This window comes from Tenrec ecaudatus, chromosome 7 (genome assembly GCF_050624435.1).
Source record: "Tenrec ecaudatus isolate mTenEca1 chromosome 7, mTenEca1.hap1, whole genome shotgun sequence".
NCBI classification, from domain to species: Eukaryota; Metazoa; Chordata; class Mammalia; order Afrosoricida; family Tenrecidae; genus Tenrec; species Tenrec ecaudatus.
Window position 1 is genome coordinate 164,673,775 of NC_134536.1, and position 21,868 is coordinate 164,695,642.

The 21,868-nt window shown below is 57.6% G+C and overlaps 1 protein-coding gene across 1 annotated transcript; it reads right to left on the bottom strand.

The window, feature by feature from the left end:
* Positions 1-3,077: 3,077 nt before the first annotated feature.
* MLN (motilin) lies at positions 3,078-14,784 on the bottom strand. Its single transcript, XM_075553848.1, has 4 exons — positions 14,668-14,784; positions 11,736-11,846; positions 8,272-8,362; positions 3,078-3,100 (listed from the first exon to the last, which is right to left on the bottom strand). Exons 1-4 carry the CDS (start codon positions 14,782-14,784, stop codon positions 3,078-3,080), a joined length of 342 nt encoding a protein of 113 aa, XP_075409963.1.
* Positions 14,785-21,868: the final 7,084 nt, after the last annotated feature.

Consider the following 21,868-nt stretch of genomic DNA (forward strand, 5'->3'; position numbering starts at 1 on the left):
GGCGGCGGCGGGGCGGGCGGGGCCGGGCGCCATGATGGGGAGGTCAGAGGAGTCCGGGGGCGGCCATGTTGAGAAGGTCGGAGAGGGACTTTTTGCGCCCGCCAAGCCCCGCCTCTTTTCAACTCTTGCTCCGCCCTTTACCGGGCTGGGTTCGTCTCGTCGCCCATTTCCCTGGCCTCTAGCATGCACGCTGGCACGTGGTAGGCACGCAATAAAGTCCTGCTCATTTAATGGATGAATTACTTAATGCTAAAAGACAAGCCACTAAAAAAAAAAAAAAGAGAAGAAAAATATTTTAATTAAAAAAAAAGACAAGCTACTGCTAAGAGCGGGAATCATTTGCTGCCCTTTCAGTGCTTGGGACTGATGCGTGATTGCTTCTGGGCCCACAAAAGCACCCTGTTTGGTGGATGAAGTAGACCCCAGGCATGCTCAGAGACCTGGCTGGACTTTAGGAACAGCTACCTGGGCCCTGATGTTCTGTCACTTGTCTGATACTGAGAGGTGACCTCCACCGTCACATAGTCACTGTGGGGGCAGAAGAGCTGTGGGCTACTGAGGGTCTGGACGGGAATGTAAGTGGCCGGATTCTCCCAGCTCGGAATCTCAGGGTCGGGAAGGCTGGCCCTGGTGAGTGGGAGGCTCTCACGGTTCTGGGATAGAGATGACTCCCAAGATACATTCTCCAGACTAAAAATCATCCCCACTCTAGCTCCATAAAGGTGCTACCATAAAAAGATGTCTCCTGCTTGCGCTGCCTGGCTGCTCCCTACGGGCCCAGAGGCTATCGAACTTTTGTCTGCCCCATCCTAAGTGCAGCCAATTCCCCTCTGCTACTACTGATCATAGATGGCTCCCCTGGAGAGTTCAGGGACATCCCAGGTTAAGCCACTAACCTAATTCTGGTACCAGTCCACTCTATCATGTATGTGCCCGCTAGAGGCTTTGAAACCTCATGACTACATAATCCCAACGGAAAATACATTTGCCCTCTTGATCCTGACATCAGGAAAGGTGAGCCCCTGTGCCCCTTCTTTCCGTCTCTTTCCTTCCTAAAATTACACCACTGCTGCTCAGTGCCCGTTCAGTTGTGGGCTGGTCCCCACAAAGAGCCTACCTGACTTTGGGCTCAAGTGAGCTGTTTGGCTCCCCGAGGCAATCGTGTATCTGGGTAGTGGGATCCCAGTGGCCAGAGCTGTGCTAGAGAGCTCAGAAGCACACAGCCCTGTTGCCTTAACTTGTTATGGGCTACAGAGCCAGATGGTTTGATTTTGAATCCCATCTCTGCCTCTATCAGATAAGCAATCCCATCCCACGAAGATGTCTATTTGCAGTACATTTCAGAGAGTTGTGAGATCAGAGTGCAAAGTGCTTAGACCGGTGCCTAGCGCAGGTGCATTTTACCCTTACCTGTGTTTGCAGTGGCAGGGCTGTGTGGAGACTCCCACAGGACACCGTTTTCCCTCCCATGAAGGCGCTTAGCCAGGAACCCCCGAAGGGAAGCGTGGAAACAGGGCTACTGTGCTACTGACCATCTCACTCACTGACATTTCACATTTCTGACCTGAGTGAAAAATAGCTGTCTGTGTTTCACAGTAACGCACACTGAGGTGCCAGGCAAGCGTGACACCGGCTGTGAGGGTTAAGGTTGTGCGTCAGCTCGACGGGGGGCGTGATTTTCAGTGGCGGGGCAGTCTTGTGATGCCGTGTTTGAGCAGGTCTGTAATAATGTGCTGTGGCCGTTTGGGCGCAGTCCCCTTCCATCTTGTGATCTGATGTGGTGATCCTCCATTGGCATAGCACCGATGGTCCCATAACGACCTGTGTCCCTGGGCGAGGACACCACCTCCGCCCTTCTTTAGGATGCCTTCGACACCCCCCCAGCAGCTCCCTTGCCGAAGCGTTTACTGCAGCTTCCAGTCTGTCTCGCTCCTTCCCGTTTAATTCTCCTTCCTTCCTGGGCCTGAGCTCCCTGTGTGTACCCTCAGAGTAGCCCCCACCTGTCTCCCGGGAGCTTGGGCAGGGGCCCTGGGCTGGTGTTTTGCATCCTTGCCAATTCCTGTACATGGGAGGATGCGGCACTGGCCCCGACTGCTCTGGAAAATGACAGCCTCGGCTTGGTCCGGCTTCATTGTTGGGCTCCCCGGCTTAGCAGCTCCCATGTGGTGTGATTCCTCTCACCAAGTGTTTTCTTTTTCTCTGCCTGTGTTTGCGCGGAATGCCACGAATTTGATATAGTGATTGCCTAACACATAGACCACATAACAGTATTTTATTTCTTTCTGAAAGCACTGTTTGCATGACAAATGAGTTGGTAACGTCTGTGCAACTCCTTGCAGCTGTACAGTTCAATATCTAAAGAACGAGCCTTTCGGCATCAATACTAGCCCTGTGTGTTCTAAGACTGACGCTTAAACAAAGTTAACGGTACAGCGCTGCCCAGAGTTACGGCCTAGTGCAGCACAATGGATTGCAGGGCAATTCAGACATAGGTTCTGAACCACAGCCCGCCCCCAGAGGAGGTCCACAGAGCAGACCACCTGCAGGGCCTTCTTGGTGTTTGGGGCCAGTGCCGCTGAGGCACAGACCCAGGACCAAATGACCCACAGCCTCCCTCCTCGGTACCCTGCTGGCTCCCCTGCAGTTGAGTGGATGGTAATTCATAGCGAACCCACATTGCGAGTGGAATGTCCTGTCGAGTTGTCTAGGCTGTAATCTTTATCGGATCAGATGGCCACCTCTTCCTCCCACAGAGCTGCTGGGTGGCTTTGAACCGCCAGCTGTTCCCTTAGCAGCTGTGTCTGAACCATTGCACCCATGGGGCTCCTCCCCCTCTAACTTAGAGCCCATCATGTTGGCCACCGTGACCTTTGGTTGCCCGGTTACCCAGAGCCACGGTGGCTTTTGGCAGTCGATGGCCCTGTCTTGCTGGGTCCTACAAGCCTTGGATGACGTACATGCTAACAGGCACCCAGGCAAGGAAGGCTGCCGCGGGAATTCGCGCAGGAAGGCTTCCCTGACCCGCCTCACAGCACTGCTGCCAACCGACACTGTCCATTGTTGGTTCCTCCCAAGCCTCAGGCCCTACTGTGCTCAGGGACTCTGGCTCCAGGCTGGCCCTGATTTCTGTTCGCTGCCGCTTGGCCCTCCACCAGCAATCCCTTGTTTTATTGATTTATTTTTTTAGCCATTGAAAAATTAAAAAAATTATATATTGTGAAATATATTTCTTTTAAAAATCATTTTATTAGGGGCTCATACAACTCTTATTACAATCCGTACACACATCAATTGTGTAAAGCACATTTGTACATTCATTGCCCTCATCATTCTCAAAACATTTGCTATCCACTTAAGCCCCTGGCATCGGCTCCCCACTTTCCCCCTTCCTCCTCCCTCCCCCCTCCCTCATGAACCTTTGACAATTTATAAACTATTATTTTGTCATGTCTTACACTGTCCGACGTCTCCCTCCACCTACTTCTCTGTTGTCCATCCCCCAGGGAGGAGGTCACATGTAGATCCTTGTAATCGGTTCCCCCTTTCCAACCCACCCTCCTTCCACCCTCCTGGTATTGCCACTCTCAGCACTGGTCCTGAAGGGATCATCTGTCCTGGATTCCCTGTGTTTCCCGTTCCTATCTGTACCAGTGTACATTCTCTGGTCTAGCCAAACTTGCAAGGTAGAAGTGGGATCATTGATAGTGGGAAGAGGAAGCATTTAGGAACTAGAGGAAAGTTGTATGTTTCATCGTTGCTACCCTGCACCCTGACTGTTTCCTCCCAGTGACCCTTCCGTGAGGCCCACCCCTATTTTAGTGAAATCCTCTCCTGCCCATGCGAGTCCGCATTTCCTTCTGAAGGGTCAGGCATCAGGCCACGTAGGCCACCAAGCGCCTGGTTCAGGACCTGGTTGGCGCTTCCGTGGGACTTGAAAGAAAAGCGCCACCTTGCTGAGTCAGGCTGCCCTGCCCGCCTTCGTTCGCCTCCCTCTGCTGCGGGTTTTTTTAGGTGAGCGGCTTAAGCTGCAGCCGGCCTTCCTGATTTATTAAAGACAAAAGAGGGATGCTGCCTGCAGCCTCTGCGGCTACTTAGTAACCACGTCTGTCCTCGCGGTGCGCAGCGGGGAGGCCGCCCAGGGTGGACCTCGCTCGAATTCCGGTCGGTCGGGAGCCTGCCACGCAGCCCTCTGTCCTGCTGACCTCCCTCCATCTCAGTTGAGCCTTATCCTCACGGCCATCAATTTTTTAGTGGGTTCCATCCTCCTCCTACTCCCCAAAAAGCCCTGTGTGCATTTCTCAGGTCCTCAACGATGACACTCCAGCACGGGCACGGGGCGCAACCTTGATCCGCCCGCCCTGGGCGGGCAACCCACCCTGCTATTCCACATGGGAGCGGGCAAAGTGGGTGCCCTGCGGGACTCAGGTTTGAGCTGGAGGGATGACACCCCTCAATCAACACACACACATACACACACGTTTGGGGCCAATCAACCAGGGCACAGCCCACCATGTCAATAACAAACGGTGGATGAAGCGAAGCCGCAGGCTTCCCGGACATCTTCTTTTGGGCTTTGTCCATGATTAGATTATACTAAATTACAGAGTACCGATATCTGGCAATTAAGCTCTGCTTTAAACTGTTCAATTTCATGGCAAATCCACGTTAGCTCGGTAATTACAGAATCACACGGAGGTGGGTCCTGAGAAAATGCCTCATCATCTCCACGTCTTCTGAAGCTCAGCTCCAGCCGGCCTGTGATGTACCCGTGGTCCCTGTTGGGTGTGATCAGGGACCTTCTGGAGGAAGGCCAGCCTGTCTGTGTCTGTCCCTGCTGTGCAGCGTCTGGCCCTCTCCTGGCCTAGCCCAAGGCCCGGCAGGGGGTGACCAGTGCTGGCCTTGGTCCCCTGCCCCAAACCCCTGCTGGTGTTCCAGTCCCCCTCGCTCTCGCCAGGCACGCGTCCCTTTGCTCCCTTCTGTTTGGTGAAAACCTGGGCTCTCTCACGGAGATCCACCTCGCTTCCAGCCCCACCTCCTGATTTTAATTTCTTCCAGGGGCTATGTGCTTCCCCGGTACGCAATCGAGGCTGCTGTCCCGGAAACTTCAGAGAAGCTGGCTGGCAAAAAAAGAATGATTTGAGCCGATTGTGAGAAATCGGACAGTGGCGGGGGAAGGAAACAGAGAGAAGAAAGAGCCGGCACTTCTAAGCAGCAGCGGGCGGATGCTGTGCATACAGATGTCCGTAGCTGCACAGGCTGCAGGGGAGAGGGGAGGGGAGGAGACGGAGGAGAGGGGAGGCAGCTGGACTGCAGCCTGGCCGTGGAACAGGGCTTCTCTGGGGACCAGATGGCACTCTTTCCCTTCCTAGGCACTCTGGTGACTGGACCAATTCCTGGTTTTAGAAGCACCGGCCACCTCAACTAAAATCTCCCCCTGGGGGCCCTAGCTCCCTGCACGCCGCCTCTGAGATTTAACTCTTGGGGTCCCTGGTTGGGCTAATGCTCTTGCTGTTCGATGCGAGGTTCCAGTCCACCTAGAGGAGCCTCAGAGAAAGGCCTGGTCATCTACTGCCAAGTGAGTCAGGAACCCTGGTGGTGTAGTGGTTGCGAGTTGGGTTGCTAACTGCTAGGTCAGCAGTTCAAAACCACTAGTTTGAAAGATGGGTGCTTTCCTTACTCTAAGAAGTTACAGTCTTGGAAACTCACGGGGTGAGGGCAGGTCTACCCTGCCCTGTGGGTTTGATTATGGTTGTTGGCTAATGATTCAATGGCAGTGAGTTTGGGTTTTGAGGGGGGGGGCAAGCAAATTAGCTGTTGAACAAATTCTGTGGGCCCCTAGTTCCAGTCTGACATGCACAGGGTCTCGCAGCAGGCTGGAGTAGCTGCAACAGCAACTGGTATGAAGGTAGTGGTGGTGGTTCGCTGGTACAATCCTTGCCTTCCACGCAGGAGACCCGGGTTCAATTCCTGGCCAGGACCGTTGCCTGCACAGCTCCCACGGGTCTGTTAAGTGAAGTCCGGCATGCTGTGATGGTGCTGAATCAGACAGACTAGGAAGAAAGGCCTGGTGGTCTACAGCTGAAAGTCCACCAGGAAAAAAGCCTATGGATCTGCAGCTGACCATGGGGATGGCTCAGGACCAGATAGCATTGTATTCCGTTGCGATGGGTATTAGGGTCCCCCTGAGTCAGGGGCTTTCAGATCTTAGGAGACATTCCTGGGGCACCCCCTGCTGATAGCGGGAAGGTCAGCATTATGGGGGTGGAGGGGGTGAGGGAAGGACACACAATCTGTGCCCCATGGGGCTTTGGAGCATGTTAGAGCCAGGGGGTGGCCTGGATCCAGAGACTCCCGATCGGTCGCATGCACTGTAATTCCCGTTTGCTCTTCTGTTCCCACATGCCCCCCTGCAGCCCCCTGCCTCCATTTGTTTTACTATTGTGGCTAAGCCCTTACAGAGGTTGGGGTGTGTTTGCAGGGTAGGGGAGTAGAGGGCTGGGTTGCGAAGGACCCCAGTGACTGACCCCAGCTTATAAATAAATGAACGTTCATTAATGTTCAATTAAAATGAGAATAAAATTTCCCAGCCAGTTTTTGTTTAGGAGGCAGAAATAAGTGGGTTGGCTGGCTGATTGTGCTGCGGCGGGAGCAGGCAGTCTCACAAGGTGGTAATAAGAATGGTCGTTTGCTCACTGCTGGCACCTCCGTCGCCAGCTCTCTGGGCAGATCTTACCACCTTGCTTTTGCAAAGGCTCATTGAGGCTAAAGGGCTGGTTAGAAGTTGCTCAGCGAGGGGCTGAGTGACAGGGCCTTACAATCTTCTGGCCCATTAGGTACCTCCAGCTTGTCGGCTGCTCATTAAATGCAGGGACCTGAATTCCAGTCCTTGTCCTGTGACTCGGGCCTCGGTGTCCTCGCTCACAGTGAGAAGGCTGCCCCAAAGCTTACGACGGGATGAGTCTAACATAACATGTAACGGAGCCCTGGTGGCATCGTGGTGAAGCTGTCACCCAGCCCGAAGGCTGCCAGTTTGAGCCACCCAGCAGCCGTGGGTGGGTGGGGGCCAATCTATGGAGTAGCCCATGGGAAGCTCTACTGCCGCAGAGGGCCCTTAGGGGTCGGGCCCACCAGGGTACCCAGCAGCCACAGCAGCGTCCCATTTGAACCTAGAACGTCCAGGAGGCACCCATTCTGCTAGCATCTGCACTGTGGGCAACCAAGTCCCCAGGGCTTTGTGTGAGTGCGTGTGTGTGCGTGCACTTCCATTTCCAATGACCCGAGCCTGCCCTTTGGAAATTAAAACATTAAATAAAGGAGTCATTTCTGTACGGTCCATGCTTTATTTGCTGTCGGGGTAGGGGTGGGGGTGGGGGTGAAGGAGGTGTTTTCTTTCCCAGCTCAGCTGCAGGGCAGTGTCAAGTTCAGGGTCTCACTGGGTGTGGGTGGGGGCGCCTGGCTGGCTGGCTCAGGCCTCCTCCTTCCCCCAGCAGGACTCCTTCCTCAGCTGCTGGGGGAGAAAAGCAAAGGGGGCTTGCCCAGGAAGAGTGTCAGCGGGTCCTAGGCTGACACCACACTGCCATCCAGCCCTGCAGATCCGAGGGGGAGGGACACCCTGAACCGCAGGTGGGGTGGGGGTTTGGGCTAGGCTTCCGGAAGCTCTGCGGCTGCTTTTTTCCCTCCGTAGCCTGGGGCGAGTCATTTAGTCTCTAATTTCCTCCATCTCTAAGAGCCCTCGGCCCCCTCCCCTCCCCTGCTCTCCTCCCTCCCTCCCTCCCCTCCTCCTCCTCCTGGGGACCATGAAAAGTAATTCGTGGCTGTTTGTCAGCCCAGATCTGGCTTTGAACCACGAACTAGTGGGGCTCAGGACCGGGGCTAGGCTGTGGTGACTGACTGCAGCATGCACCTGCCAGCCCAGTGGGGTGGTCTGAGATGGGGAGGGAGGTGGGCAGGGAGGAGGGCTGGGACAGTGGTCCTCAGCCAGAGAGGCATTCCAGGGGCAGGCCTGAAGGGGTGAGGAGGCCTTTAGGAGACAACAGTCACCAGCGAATACCCGCCACCCGCACCGGCTGCCGCCAGCGCCATCAGCATGCTATCTGTGATTAGGTTCTGCTCTGAGACAGGGTGGGGGTGGAGCGCCCCGTGGGAGAAGACAGCTTAATGTTCTCAAGTGTAAAGCTGGGCAAAACAAATTGCTGTCCCGAACCCTGCTCAGCCGGTGCGCCTGGAATATCAGCCACAGGGTGGGCGGGGGACACGGGACGGCGGCGGCGCCTACCTCTCTCAGCAGCCCTTCCAGGGCGGCCCGGTACTTTTCCAGCTGCCTGGAGTTCATCCTTATTCCAATTTCCATGGGCGCAGTCAGCTGTGAAATAAGCCAGCGTTAACAAGAAAGGAGAGGCGAGGAGGGCACCGTTAACCCCCAGCTGCCCAACAGGTGGCAGGAGGGGCCCCTGGGAGCCACTCGGCCGGGCAGGAGACCCCACTCTCCCGCACCTGAGACCTGTGGGGCTCTCTGGGAATCTCGCTAGGGGGAGCCTCTGAGCCCTGCCCCCGAGGATGAGCAGACCTCTCCCTGAGGACGCGGCTCAGTCGGAGGGGTGGGCGCCCCCCTCCCCCTAGTTCTAGCCTCAGCACCCCGCTAAGGGCTTGACCAACAATGGGAAGCCTCTCCATGATCCTGCGCAGCAGGGACAGTAGCTGTTCCCAGTTTGCAGATGTGAAGACAGACACAGTGAGGTCAAGTCCTGGCTCCAGGCCACAGGAAGAGAGCAGCCCGGGAATAGACGCTAAACCCAAGCCCTTTACCTAGAGGCTGTGCCCACTGGCCCTTGCCCCAAGGGGGCAGGCACCATGGCCGGCCTAGCTCCGTGCCAGGGGAGGCTGCTGCAGTCAGGCTGACTGGTGTCACAGCGTCCCTCCTCCCTGCCCCCCATCCCTGAGAACCCAGCAAACTGGCTGGCTGGGACAGAGACGTCCCAGTGCCCACTCCCGGCCTCCTGCCAGATCCTTGCAGCTGGGGACTGGCTGCTTCCTGAGAGGGCTCTCTGGGGCGTGTTCGCAACCATGGCATGCCCTTGCTGTGGCAATGCCTCTGTTACCTCACTTCAAAATGAGGATGCTCTCTGGCTTGCCCACAACGGGTCCCTGCCCTGCTCTGGTGCCCGGTTCCAGGGAGACCCCAGCCTCCTGAGAAGGACGCGGTGCCAGATGTCCGTGTGCCCTTGAGACCTCGAATGAGTGCCATGAACTCGGTCTCAGGTGCAGGGTGAATATTGCTGTCACATTCCCCTCCTCGTGGGACGCCCTCCCAGCTCTGCCTCCCCTGATGCCCCAGGAAGTGTTGTTGAGAGGCGTGGGGAAGAAAAAGAGCCCCGGCCTGCTGAGTTTAGGGACAGCCCCTGGGTCACCCTCTACGCTGCACCCTGACCTCTGACCTTGCTATGCCTATAGACAGCGTGCAGGGGCCACCTGAAGGTGGGAGGGATTACCCCTGGTCCAGATGTCCAGTGGGAGGCAAGAGGTGTCAAGGCCCTGCTCCATCCAGCTGGGAATAGAGTGTGACTTCTGTTCTCTGTTGCCTCATTTCACCCGTCCTCCGCCCACGTCCACGCTCAGAGAGCGCATCCTGCCCTGGCTTTAAGTGCCACCCAACCGCCCATGGTTCGCACACTGCTGTCCCTAGCAAGCCCCACCTCTCTCTGGACCGAAGACTCAGACATCCACCTGCCTGTGCAGTGCCCCCACGTGGCTGCCTGACAGGCCCAACCTGACCTCTGGGTCCGCTTCCCACCCAAGAGTCCCTCCCCACTCAGGTTTCGCTGCCTCGGGGTTTGCAGGCGGTCCAGACGCAACTCTGGAAGTCAGCTTTTACTTCGCTCCTTCTTTCCACAGCTACAACCTGTGGACTTCGATTCCCCAAGAGCTCGCCCATCACCACCGCCGCCACCACCACCACCACCACCTCCACCACCACCTCCACCACCTCCACCACCACCACCTCCACCACCTCCACCACCACCACCTCCACCTCCACCTCCACCTCCACCACCACCACCACCACCACCACCACCACCACCACCACCACCACCACCACCTCCACCACCACCACCACCTCCACCACCACCACCTCCACCTCCACCACCACCACCACCACCACCACCACCACCACCACCACCACCACCACCTCCACCACCACCACCACCTCCACCTCCACCACCACCACCACCACCACCACCACCACCACCACCACCACCACCACCACCACCACCACCACCACCACCACAACCACCTCCACCACCACCACGGGCTGGTCTCAGGTAAGGCTGCAGCTGCCTCCCTCGGCTCCCTCGGACTTCCTGCTGCTCAGAGCTGGTCTCCATCCAGCCACAGGATGCAAACCGGACATGCCCCTCCCCAAGAGCCCCTCAGCTCCTACCTGAGCAGGGTGCAAGTCCTCTGACTCCCTGGGCCCTTCAGTCTCCCTCTGGTCTCCTCTCCCCCCACCACTCGGCTCTTTCACAGCGCCTCTGCCTCTGGCTAGTCCTTCCCACAGCTGTGGGTGGCTCCCTGCTCTCTAGGCCTTGCTATTCCTACACTGTGGTTCAGGCCCTTCTATGAAAAACCGACCACCTCGTCTCCTTTTCTCGCTTTGTTTGCCTCCCCAGCACCTGTCGTCCGTGAGGGCCTCCCATAGGCTCCTGGGAACTGGGAGTCGAAAGAGACTGCAATATCTCCACGGACTTTTTGAAGCCGCCTGGTTGCTAAGAACCATCAACAACCCCAAACCACTGCCACTGAGTTGGCGCCGGCTCACAGCGGCCCAGCAGGACAGGGCAGGGCCGTCCCTTAGGGTTGCTCAGACTGTCCACCTTGACAGTCTCCTCCAAGTGGCTGCTGGGTCTCAGCCGCTGGCCGGCCACTGCGTCCCTGATTTTCTTCACCAGCAGCTGAGCGAGGAGGCCTTGAACTTCACACTGCTCTGCAGCTGAGAAGGGTGACCCTCTTTGTGTTCTGTCTCCCCCAGGGCTCTGCTCACCGCTGTGGCCCCAGTGGCTTGCACAGTGACCAGTCGCCCCCTAGACCTGACTCACGGCCGCCGGGAGCGTCTGCACGGGTGGGCGGGCAGTGCTTCGTCGGGTGCGCAATGGCTGGTTGCTTTGGAAGTGGATTGTCAGGCAGGCCTCTCTTCTGAGATGAGCGTGTTAAAGGTTTGTGCCCCTCGGGGACTCCTTTGCACATAGTAGGGGCTCGATAAATATCCATTGGGTGAATCAAGGAGACTGGGAAATTAAAAGGCAAGATTGGATGCCCTCCATTGACTGTCCCTGCCTGCTGCTGCCTGAGGTTTTTCTAAGTCAGGGCAGATCCAGTTCTAGCCGTAGTGCCTGGGCCCAGAGCCTGCCCGCCTCAGCTGGCTGGCCTCCTCCCTGCATCTCTCAGCAGACTCTGGCCACCAGGTGCATCCTGAGCAGGGGCTCTGGGTTCCTTCTCCCTCCTTCCAGCACTTGCATCTTCCCTGGCTCATCTCCATCCAAGCCGTCTCTCTCTCTTTTCCTTTGGGGCCCACACGGTCTACTTGCCTCCTGGTTGGTGCTCATATGCTCCTGCCAGGGGGAAGCGGCTGCCTGGACACTCTGCTCACTGCTGTCTTACAATTTTCCTTGGCAGGCCTGGCTTCCTGGCCCTGGCCCGGCCCTCCGGAACCAGCCTCCCAAGAGCGTCTCCGTGCGGCTCACCTTGAACGGTCTGCTTCCCTCTCCCTCCAAGGGCTCTGTGGGGCCCAGGGACACCTCCTTCTCTGACCTCTGCTGCAGGGATTTCTTCTGGCCTCTGTCTCGCTCCTGCTCCTGGGGGCGCCGCATAAAACCAAACACAACCCAGAGAAAACACAGCAACACGTCACAACACAAAGCGAGCTTCACACCGTTGAGTCTGCCTCACAGCGACCCCGGCATCCCCGAGGCAGGGACTGAGCCCCAAGGTGTTTCCTGGGCTGTAGGCTTTGTGCACAATTGCCAGGCCCCACCTGCTGGGTGGGCTCCAATCACCAGTCACCAGGCATAAACCGATGGAGCACCCCAAAACCTGCCTGCCCACAACTGGCCCAGTTGGCTGGCCCATTTTCAATGGAGGTGCCAACCGGTGTTAGCATCCCACAGACCCCAAGAGGAAAGAGCCCTTCCTCCCAGGTGTCTGCTCCCCGGGGACACTCAGACTCCTGGGGGTTTAGAGTGGCCCTGCCTGGTGCCCACCAAGAGGCCAACTTGAAGAAGAATCCGTTTCTCTGTAGTTAACACGTTGTGCCCAGATTATTACGGTTAATTAAGTTAAAATGCTGAAAATAATAGCCGCCCTTCATGCATATAAAGTATGAAAATGTGTTTTTCTTAGCAGAGAGAGCTATAAAAAAGGTAGCAAGACAGCCTAGCCGGTGAGGGCGCCATGGGGTGGCCCGGGAACTTGGAGTCCCTGGGAGGTGATTTATAGGAGGAGAGACAGGGAGATGAATTATGTCAGAGGGAGTTTGCAGCTTCTCCATACAAATCCCGGGGCCTGGCAACTATGAGAGGAAGGCACGGAGCAGATGGGCGCAAGGTGCCCTTGGCTGCCTTTTGTGTTCTGCTGGGCCGGACTGTTGCTGTCCAGACCCCCTTCTGGCCTGGCATCCTGCGTGTCCGCTCTCCTGCCTTCCGACGCACCCACTTCCATTGGCTTCGCTAATGACACTCTTGGGATCCTGCTCTCAGCATGGCCTGTTATACAGTGATTCTAGGACAGCCAGCCATCTCTTTGGAAGAGTGTAGGCCTCGGCCCTATCAGCTTCAGTTCCTGCATCCAAAGGGGAGCTGGGCTCAGCCTGGTCTCTGCAGAGGACCCTGTCTCCCCAGCATCCGGAGCCTTCCCTGTACACAGAGTGGGTAGATACGGATAGACTCTATTCTGGGGCCACAAGAACCTTCCATCAGGCCAGTTTCCTGCATCTGTCCCTACTGAAGCCTTGCTCTCGGGCAGGGTGGCCATGAGAGGCCATGTCCTCTTCCTCCTCCTTGAGCTAAAGAGAACCCAGTGCCTGCACACAGTCCTAGAGTGGATTCAGGTTCACAGTGACCCTGCAGGACAGGGTACAACTGCCCTGTGGGTTTCCAAGGCTGTAACTTTTTAAAGGAGTAGAAAGTCTCGTGGCTTTGAACTGCCGACCTTGCGGCTAGCAGCCCAACGCGTAACCCACTGTACCCACCAGGGCTCCTAGTGCCTACACAAACTCAAAACCAAACTCAGTCACCGAGTCGATTCTGACTCCATAGGACAGGCTAGAACTGCCCCTGTGATCTCCCGAGACCATAACTCTTTACGGGAGCAGAAGCCTCATCTCTCTGCAGTGGAGAGGCTCGTGGTTTCCAACTGCTGACCTTAAGGTGAGCAGCCCAAGGCTCAACCCACTGGGCCATCTGGGCTCCTAGTGTCACACACACACACACACACACACACACACACACACACACACACACACTCAGAATCCCTTCAAGCCCAAAGGCAAAGGCCCCTGGAAAGTAGATCCAGCCTTTCCGTTTTGGTTGGTCCCCACTGCCCAGGTTGCATTCCAACTCACGGCCACCCCATCTGAGACCGCGCGTGACAGCCCACAGGGCTTTCTTGACGATGGCTTTGACAGTGCAGAGTGCCAGGCCTTCCTCCCACCGCTCCGTGTGTGTGAGCTGTCTACAGCCCGCTCAGAGCAGCAGCATTGCCCACGCGCCTCGGGGGACTCTTGGGCTCAAGAGAGAGGGTGACTGTGTCAGGCTGAATGGACAGCTACCTTCTCTCCTGCCTCCCAGGACTCTTCCCTTCCCTCATGGCCTCCCCCTTACCACTCAAGGCCCCCCACTCAAGTTTTCCGCTTTCCCCGCAAGCTTCTGAAAGTTTTCTCCCCCCCCCCACCCACATGGCTCTCTTCCTCATCCAAACCCTGCACTTCTGATCAGCCTCGCTTATTGGGCAATTAATCATGTTCCGCCTCATGGCATCTCTCTTTTGTCTTCTATTGTTAGCTAATTTTTCATATGTTGCTGTCCTGGCTCCCCGGCCTGCTCACTGGAGACAAGGGGAGGGTCTGAGACTTCCCTGTCTGCTCTGGCCGAGCGCCCAGGGGCGCCTCCCACAGCAGAGCGCCTCCGTAAATATTGATGTGCTTGTTAATTGAAAATTTCCTGCAGAGGCTGGGCAGGGGTTGGGGAAAGCTGACACTCAGGAAAGCCATGGACACCTTTGGGGGGTGGCTGGGGAAGGAGTGGAGGAACGGGGTGGCGCCGTGGCTAGGAGTTGGGCTTCTAACTGCAAGGTCAGCTGTCGGAAACCACCAGCCACCCTGTGGGAGAAAGACGAGGCTGTCTGCTCCCGTACAGTCACAGGCTCGACAACCCACAGGGGCAGTTCTACCCTGTCCTGCAGGGTCGTGAGGGGTGGGAGCAGACCCGGTGGTAGGGAGCTTTTGGTTCTGAGGGAAGGAGTGGAGGGGCTGGGGCCAGGGCTGGAGCTGGGGTTATGTTGGGTTTGGGTTCTTAGGCCCGCCTTGGTGCCGCTTCTGTTGTGGAAAGAATCCGTGCATCAGAGAGACCAGCGCCAGGGCAGGGCCAGAGAGGCAGCGCCCCCGCCCACGGGTTGGCTCACCTCCATCCTCTGGAGCTCGCTGTAGGTGAAGATGGGCACATAGGCTTCCGCCCGGGAGGCCAGCAGGGCGGCCACATGCACCGCCAGCAGGGCAGCCACGGCCTTCGGGGACACCATCCTGGAGCTGGAGAGTGACGGGGGGGGGGGGGGCTGTCACCAAGGGCAGGTCATGGGCAGTCACGCCCCCATCCCGCCTGAAGCTATGTGACCTGGGCCTGGCGCTGGACTTTCCCAGGGGAGGTCCACACGCCCTCTGCTTGGAGCTGGGAGAACAGACCACTGGCCGGACCCCAGCCCAGGGCACACGCCTGAGAGGGGGTGCTCGGCTTTGCTGCAGGCCCGTTATCTGGGGTCAGTTAGACTCATGAGGGTGGAGGGACCTTGTCTCTCAGAGGAAGAACTAGATCATCAGCAGAAGCATGCATCACCCCCCCCCATCCACTCCCCCCTCCAGGTAGGATGTTAAAGGGAGTAGGCCCAGGCCACCCCAGCTCCCCCTGGGCCCACAGAGGCAAAGGCGGAGACCCCTCCCCATGCGGAGGCAGAGCCAGATGGGAAAGTTCAGCTTGGAGCAGCATCTGAGATTTGACAGTGGCGTCCCACCCCTGGGGGGGGGGGTGTGTGGGCTGGCTCTGGAACAAGCCCCTCTACAACAGCCTGTCTAGCTGCCTGTTGGCTGCAGTCCAGAAATAGCAGGATGGTGCATCTTCCCCGCCTCCTGAGACACCTCGGGATGCCGTCAGTGCTGGCACTGGGCCAACATGCTCCGGGCTCGCCCATATCCTGGGGAGTGGGGTGTCTCTGAAGTGGGGCTGTCAGGGCTGCGGGGGTGCCGGGCTCTGCATGGTGACGGCAGGGGAGGCAGAGACTTGGGGATGGGGCCAGGTGGGCAGGCTTGGGGGCAGGGGCAGGATGGGCCGGTAGGGGAATGCAGCCTGACAAGGTGCTGGCTTCGGTCCATCTCTTCAATGGGTTCAGGGCAGTCTCGTGCCCTCCTTAGGCCTACCTGGGAGCAGGTGAGGTGTGGGGAGGACAAGGAAGGGACACATTCTCGGCTTTGGGAGCTGGAATCCCAGTCTCCTGAGGAGCTCTCCCAGCCCCGGGCTCCCTGTTGGGTCTGCCCACAGCCCCTCCTAGGAAGGTAGAGGGCAGTGGGGCAGGGAAGCCCTGCAGAGTGTACTCTGGGTGCCACATTTGGGCAGGTGGCCTCCTAGGCAGGGAGCAAGCAGAGTGAGCTTGGGTCTTCCCTCTGGCCACCTGCATGCTGGTGGTGGGAGAGGGTCTGGCCGCGGGCTGCCGCCCCTGCCTCTCTGCAGGCCCAACCCGACTCTCCCTGTGGACAGAATTGTCCAGGGCCGTGGGCTTGGGTTCTGCCTCTCTGCTGCACCTGCTTCCTCTGTCATCCAAAGCTGCCTCGACCAGGCAGGGTGCTCGCTCTCCCCGCTGCTGTTCTTGTGTCGTCCTCCACCCCCCTGCAGACCCTCCTCCCCAGAGGGCTTAAACAGCCAAAGCAGGGCTGTAAGGGTCGCCCACCTCAGGAAGCCTAGGTCAGCAGGCCCCCCTACCCCCACCCCCAGAGGACCGGAAGCTGAAGAGAGGTGGGTGGGTGAGGCCCCGCAGATCCCTTGGCCCCACGCCCCCTGAGGGCGGAGGGGATGTGTCATATTGACAGCATCCCATTCCCTGTACACAGATGTTATAGATCCCCTTTCTTTCTGCTGTTCGCGTTCAATTCACGCCATGAGAATCAATGAAAAACTTGAAAGAAAAAAAAAGGCAAGATCCAATTGCTGCTCATTTTCTTGATCCGATTGGCAGTCGGTATGTCACCTACACTCATTTGTGTCTGGCGAGCTCGGAGCGGAGCGGGAGCGGAGCTGTCGCCCGCCAGGAGCCGCTCCTCCCTGCAAGTGCTGGGCTCAGTCAGCTCTTCCTCCCCAGGTGGCATGCCTCTAGGGACCAGCTCTCTCTGCGGAACACTCTGGAGCAGAGCCACAGGGCTGTGCCTGGCAGCCAGTGCCTGCCTGCGACCCAGAGCCCTGGCTTGGACTCCTGGTCTGCTGGCCACAGCGGCAGCCAGGCCTACCCTGAATGGACTCTCCTTTGCCTGGAATGCCAGCCGCCGCCTCCTCTCTGCGGCTGCCATGCCCTGGGTGTGCTGTCCGGTGCTCCCTTAGTGCAGTGTGGCATGCTCTGTTTGCACTTGACTCTTAGCCTTAAAGATTGATGGTTTGAGCCTTGGGGCTGTCAGTCTGAACCCAGCCAGGCATTTGCAGCCGGGCGGGAGCAGGTCAGCTCCCCTGACTGCTCTGTGGTTTCCTGGGCTTACTCATGCACCCTAATTCTGCTGCTTGGCTCCTGCTAAGAGCCCTTCCCTGCTTTCTCCTCTGGCTCCTTACCGTGTGCTGGGGTCTGCGAAGGCCGGGAGGACTCTCTCTCTGCTCTCTCTCTCGGCTGGGGTCTGGTGTCTGGCCAGGCTGACCGGCCCTTATATCCCGCCCCTCCCCGTGGCGCAGCCCATTGACCTTTGGTCGCACCTCTGTGGGCTCTGGGTGGGGGAGCCCAGATTCTTGGCCCTCCCAGAAACAAGTGTGGCCCTCGCTGTGGGTTTCCGGGCCTCCTTGGACCAGCCAGGATTCCGGGGAAGCCAGACCCCACCCATGGGGTACCAGAGGGCACCTTCCTGTCCACTCCAAGGCCAGCTGTCGCCCGGAGGATTGTTGGCCATCATCATCAGCAAACACCGTTTTCTCTTTAGTTCCTTAAATATATGATGCTGTGGAGCGTCTCCAGGCCCACTCTCCAGCGACCAAATTCTCTGTCAGCCTGTCAGAGCGCTGTATTTGGATGATAACTTCTCTTCATACTTCCCCCTGAAGCCCCTCACAGAAAACACTCAGGAGTGTGGCAGCGTCTCGATTGATTGATGGCAAAACGCCGGCAAGGGACTGAGGGCTGGGAGAGCTAGCGAGGAGGGGCGCCGTGGTGGGTGAGGCCTTAGGTGGCTGACAGGACACCTCTCTAGGAACCGTTTAAGAAGATGGTTTAAAGGGCTGAAGAGGGGAGAGATGGAAGCGTCCTGGAATCCGATGGCTTCACGCTGCTGCTTCCAGAGCCTCAACGGGGGCTGTCCAGGGTGCTGCCCATGCCTCGATCTCATTCAGGAGGCTTTGGGGTCTACACTCAGCCCACTGCCGTCCTGTCCAGTCCTGACTCTCCGTGGCCCTCCTGCGTGGGGCAGGACTGCCCCGAGTGGGTCACGGGCTGTGTGAGAGTGCACTGGAAAGTGGATTCCCCCCATCCCCTGGACTAGCCCACAGGAGTGTGTGTGTGTGTGTGTGTGTGTGTGTGTGTGTGTGTGTGTGTGTAGGGGTGGTGATCAAATACCCTTTAGCGGCTCACCTGGGCGTGTCCTTGGTGAAGACCACTGAGCCGTGCTCAACTGCCTGGGGCAGCCCTGTGAGCAAGCGCCTCTGCCTGACATAATGCTCGCGGCCCAGTCGTGGCCCCTGCCCCTCTCGGGAGCCCCACTGGTAGCCGTGTTATATTGATCCGCCGCTAACCATGTGTATGTGCCCTTCTTCCTTGACCTCCGTGTCTTTGAAGCTCCGTGTCGCAGCAGACCCTCGAGCACCACTCTGACCCTGGGCTTATGGTCCCCTCATGCAGAGGAGAGGTCTCAGTGGTTCTTCTGTTTCTGCCCAATTTCAGACGTCATAAAGGTCCTCTCTAAAAGAGAGTGCTTTTATTGTCAAGAGACAAACAATTTGTACACTACCCCATACACCACCCCCCGCCTTCCCGCAAAGACAGTAAGTCTAGCTATATGGCTATACCAGCTGCTCGGAGCTCCGTGCATTAGCGTATCCCTCCAGACCAGCGGTTCTCCACCTTCCTCACGCCGCGACCCTTTCATACAGTTCCTCATGAGTGCTGACCCCCAACTATCACATTATTTTCTTTTAAAAATCATTGTATTGGGGGCTCGTACAATTCTTATCACAATCCATACATCATCCATTGTGTCAAGAACCTATGTACTATAACATTATTTTTGTTGCTAGTGCTTCACTGTCACTTTGCTACCGTGATGAATCGGGCGACCCCTGTGAAAGGGTCGTTCGGCTCCCAAAGGGGTCTCGACCCACAGGTTGAGAACCTCTGCTCTGGAGAAAATAAAAGAGCCTGCGGGTATAATGGGTTACATGCTGGGTTGCCAACCGCAAGGACAGAAGTTCAAATTCACCAGACACTCTGGGGGAGAAACGAGGCTTTCTACTCCTGTAAAGAGTGACAGCCTTGGAAACCCAGGGGCAGTTCTACCCTGTCCTACAGGGTCGCCGAGAGTCTGCGTCGACGCGCTGGCAGTGGGTTTGGCTGGTTTGGTTGTAGTCAGTGATCACCCCCAGCGACAAGGAACCCGGTTCTGTGAGACCGGCCTTGTCTGAATGAGCCCATGTGCTACCAACACATGGGGTGTGTGTGTGTGTATCATTTTCAGTGTTACTCTTCCTCCTTGTACGCCCCCCCACCCGCCCACAGACCAGTGTTTGGATTTGGAGGGAAGGAGAAGGCAGGTTGCAGTCTGTACATCCGTGAGGAGGTAGATTGCCACATCGTCACATCGTCCCTCCCTCTGGGGTCTGGTGGATTTGAACCGCCAATGTTCAGTTGGCAGCGCTGAACCGCTGTGCCACCAGGCTCCTTATGCTTGGTGTCTGTCTTCTAATTCAACCTCAGCAGCACCAAGAGGATAGGCCCCTCCTTGCCCCACCCTCTTTTTCAGACAGGAAACTGAGGCTCCATTCAATCAAGACCCCACAGCCCAGCGTCTCCATAGGAGGGCCGTGGCTTGGCGTGGCCATGGCTGGGCGTGGCCAGGAGTGGTGGAGAGCAGGTGCTGCCAGGTTTGGGGAGAATGACTCAGAGACCAGGTGGCAAAGCGGAGGGCCAACGTGCTAGGTTCCTCGGGGTGATGTAACAAGAACGGAAATGTCCTGGAAGTGGAGAGGCAAGCTGGGAGCCAGTGTGTGGGCTCTGTTGATTTCTTCTGAGGTGTGGAGGTCTGAGAATCTGCTGCAGGCCTCTCTCTTAGCTTCTGGTAGATCTGGCGTCTGTGGCCTGGCAGTTGCCCCCTCACACCTTCCCTGGTATCCTCTCTTTTATAAGAACTCCAGTTACATAGGAGCCTCCCACACCAGCCTCACTGCCATCGAGCAGAATCCGACTCCTGGCGGCATTATTGGGCAGCGTAGAGCTGCCCCTGTGCGTTTCTCAGACTAACTCTCCGTGGGAGTACCAAGCCTCATCTTTCTCCCACGGACTGACTGGTGGTTTTGAACTGCTGACCTTGCTGTTAGCAGCCTGACATGTAACCCACTGCTCCACCAGGGATCCTCCCGAGCAGGATTGCAAGACCCACCTTCCAAGCAGGGCCACGCTCCCGGCTGCTGAGGTCCGGCCGCCAGCGCGTCCTTTCGCGGGAGGCCTGCGAGGTGCCACGTGGTGGGTGAGGGCCGGGGCACTTTCAGTCTAAGATGGACTAAGAAGGAAGGCCTGGTGATCTGCTTCTGAAATGTGACTCACGGAGGCTCAGGTTCCGGGCTGCTGGGCCAGATGCCAACTGCACCCCAACCGGCAGCAACAATTCCTGCCATTACAGCCAGGGGTGCTCAGACACAAGCCCAGGGTTAGATTTGATTGGGAGGAAAGAGAGGGTCTTCATGGGGCCTTGATGGGGGTGGTCTGATGGAAGCACCAGACTGGAAGGTCCCTCAGTGGCTGGGTGCCATCTGGGGGGAGGGGAGGAGCAGGGGGCTGGGAAGCCAGAGGGGAGGCAGCTGGGGCAGTCTGCGTGTGAGGGCCATAGGGTCCACCTGGGCAGCAACTTTTCTCCAAGCCAAGCGTGCTGACTCGCGGTGCCTTCCAGAAACGTGGCCCCAGATGTGCAGGTGGGGCCCGTCTTTTGCCAGGAAACCCTTCCGGTACCAGTCCACCCGTCTGCCTTGGCCTTTTCCCTCGGACAGAAACACATGTTTGCAGTGTTTCAAACCAAACACAAATAACCTCTAAGCTCCCCGGGGCTCAGTGTACTCTTCCGCTACCAGCAGGGCGTCTGCAGGCTCTGCCCTCCCTCCCCGCCCCCCCCCCCCCCCCCGCAAAGCAATGGCCAGGCTGGGCTGCCCGCGAGGTTAGCCCACTTCCAGGAGGCTGGGCCGGCGGCGGCAATCAGGCATGCATGTTGTGTCTCTGCGGGCCCGGTCTATCTCAGAGGAATTAGAGCTTGAAATGCCGGGGATCGGAGCGGAATTGTCTCCCTTTGGGTTGGAGTCACTCATCATCTTGCGATCTCCTTGCTCCAGTTTTGGGAACCAGCAAAGGACATGCTGTGCCCTAAAGGCGAGGGCAATGGAGACAGAGGAATGGACGGATGGGCCTTATAGCTGCACCGTCAGGTCCAACCAGACCAAAGGTGGAGAAGATGCTGCAGCATGGGGCGGCGAGTGTCCGATAACGTATGGGTGTCCCAAGTCCAAGCTTTCTTGACAAGAATCTTGGGCCAAGATTCCATCTCGCAGACTCATTGTCTCGGTTTGAAGAGGGGGGGCTCTGCATGGGGGGTGGGGGGGTGTGGGCTGCCCGCACAGAGGGCCCCACAGCTCAGAGATCCTACAGGACAGGGCAGGACGGCCCCTGCGGGCTTCTGAGACGGTCACTCTAAGGGAGCAGTGGGTGAAGGAGTTTCAAACTGCTGACCTTGTGGGTCACAGCCGAGCGTGCATCCACTGTGCCATCAAGACTCCTTTCTACCAAGACCGGGGTGGGCCACACACAGCCCGGAGACCACGCTCACTCCACGGTCTGTGTTTGTCTGGCCCACGGACAGAGAATGAGTTTCGCATGTCTTTAAGGGTTGGGGGGCGGGGGGAGAAAATGACAAGGGGAAGATTGAGCGATGGGAGCGGTCCTGAAGCTTCCATTTCCGCGTCGCTGAGTGGTGGCCCTGCTCATTCACTGAGACGCCGTCTCTGCTGTTTCCCCGCTCCATTGGGCTACGGACTCCAGTCGCGTGGGCTGCAAAGTCAAGAATGCTGATCAGAACTCGGATAGAAAATGCTTGCCCTTGAACGTGATAGTGGCTCCAGGTGCAGCAGAGCACAGCCCGCCTCTGCACCTCTTAGTTCATTCAGTCTCCCCCAGC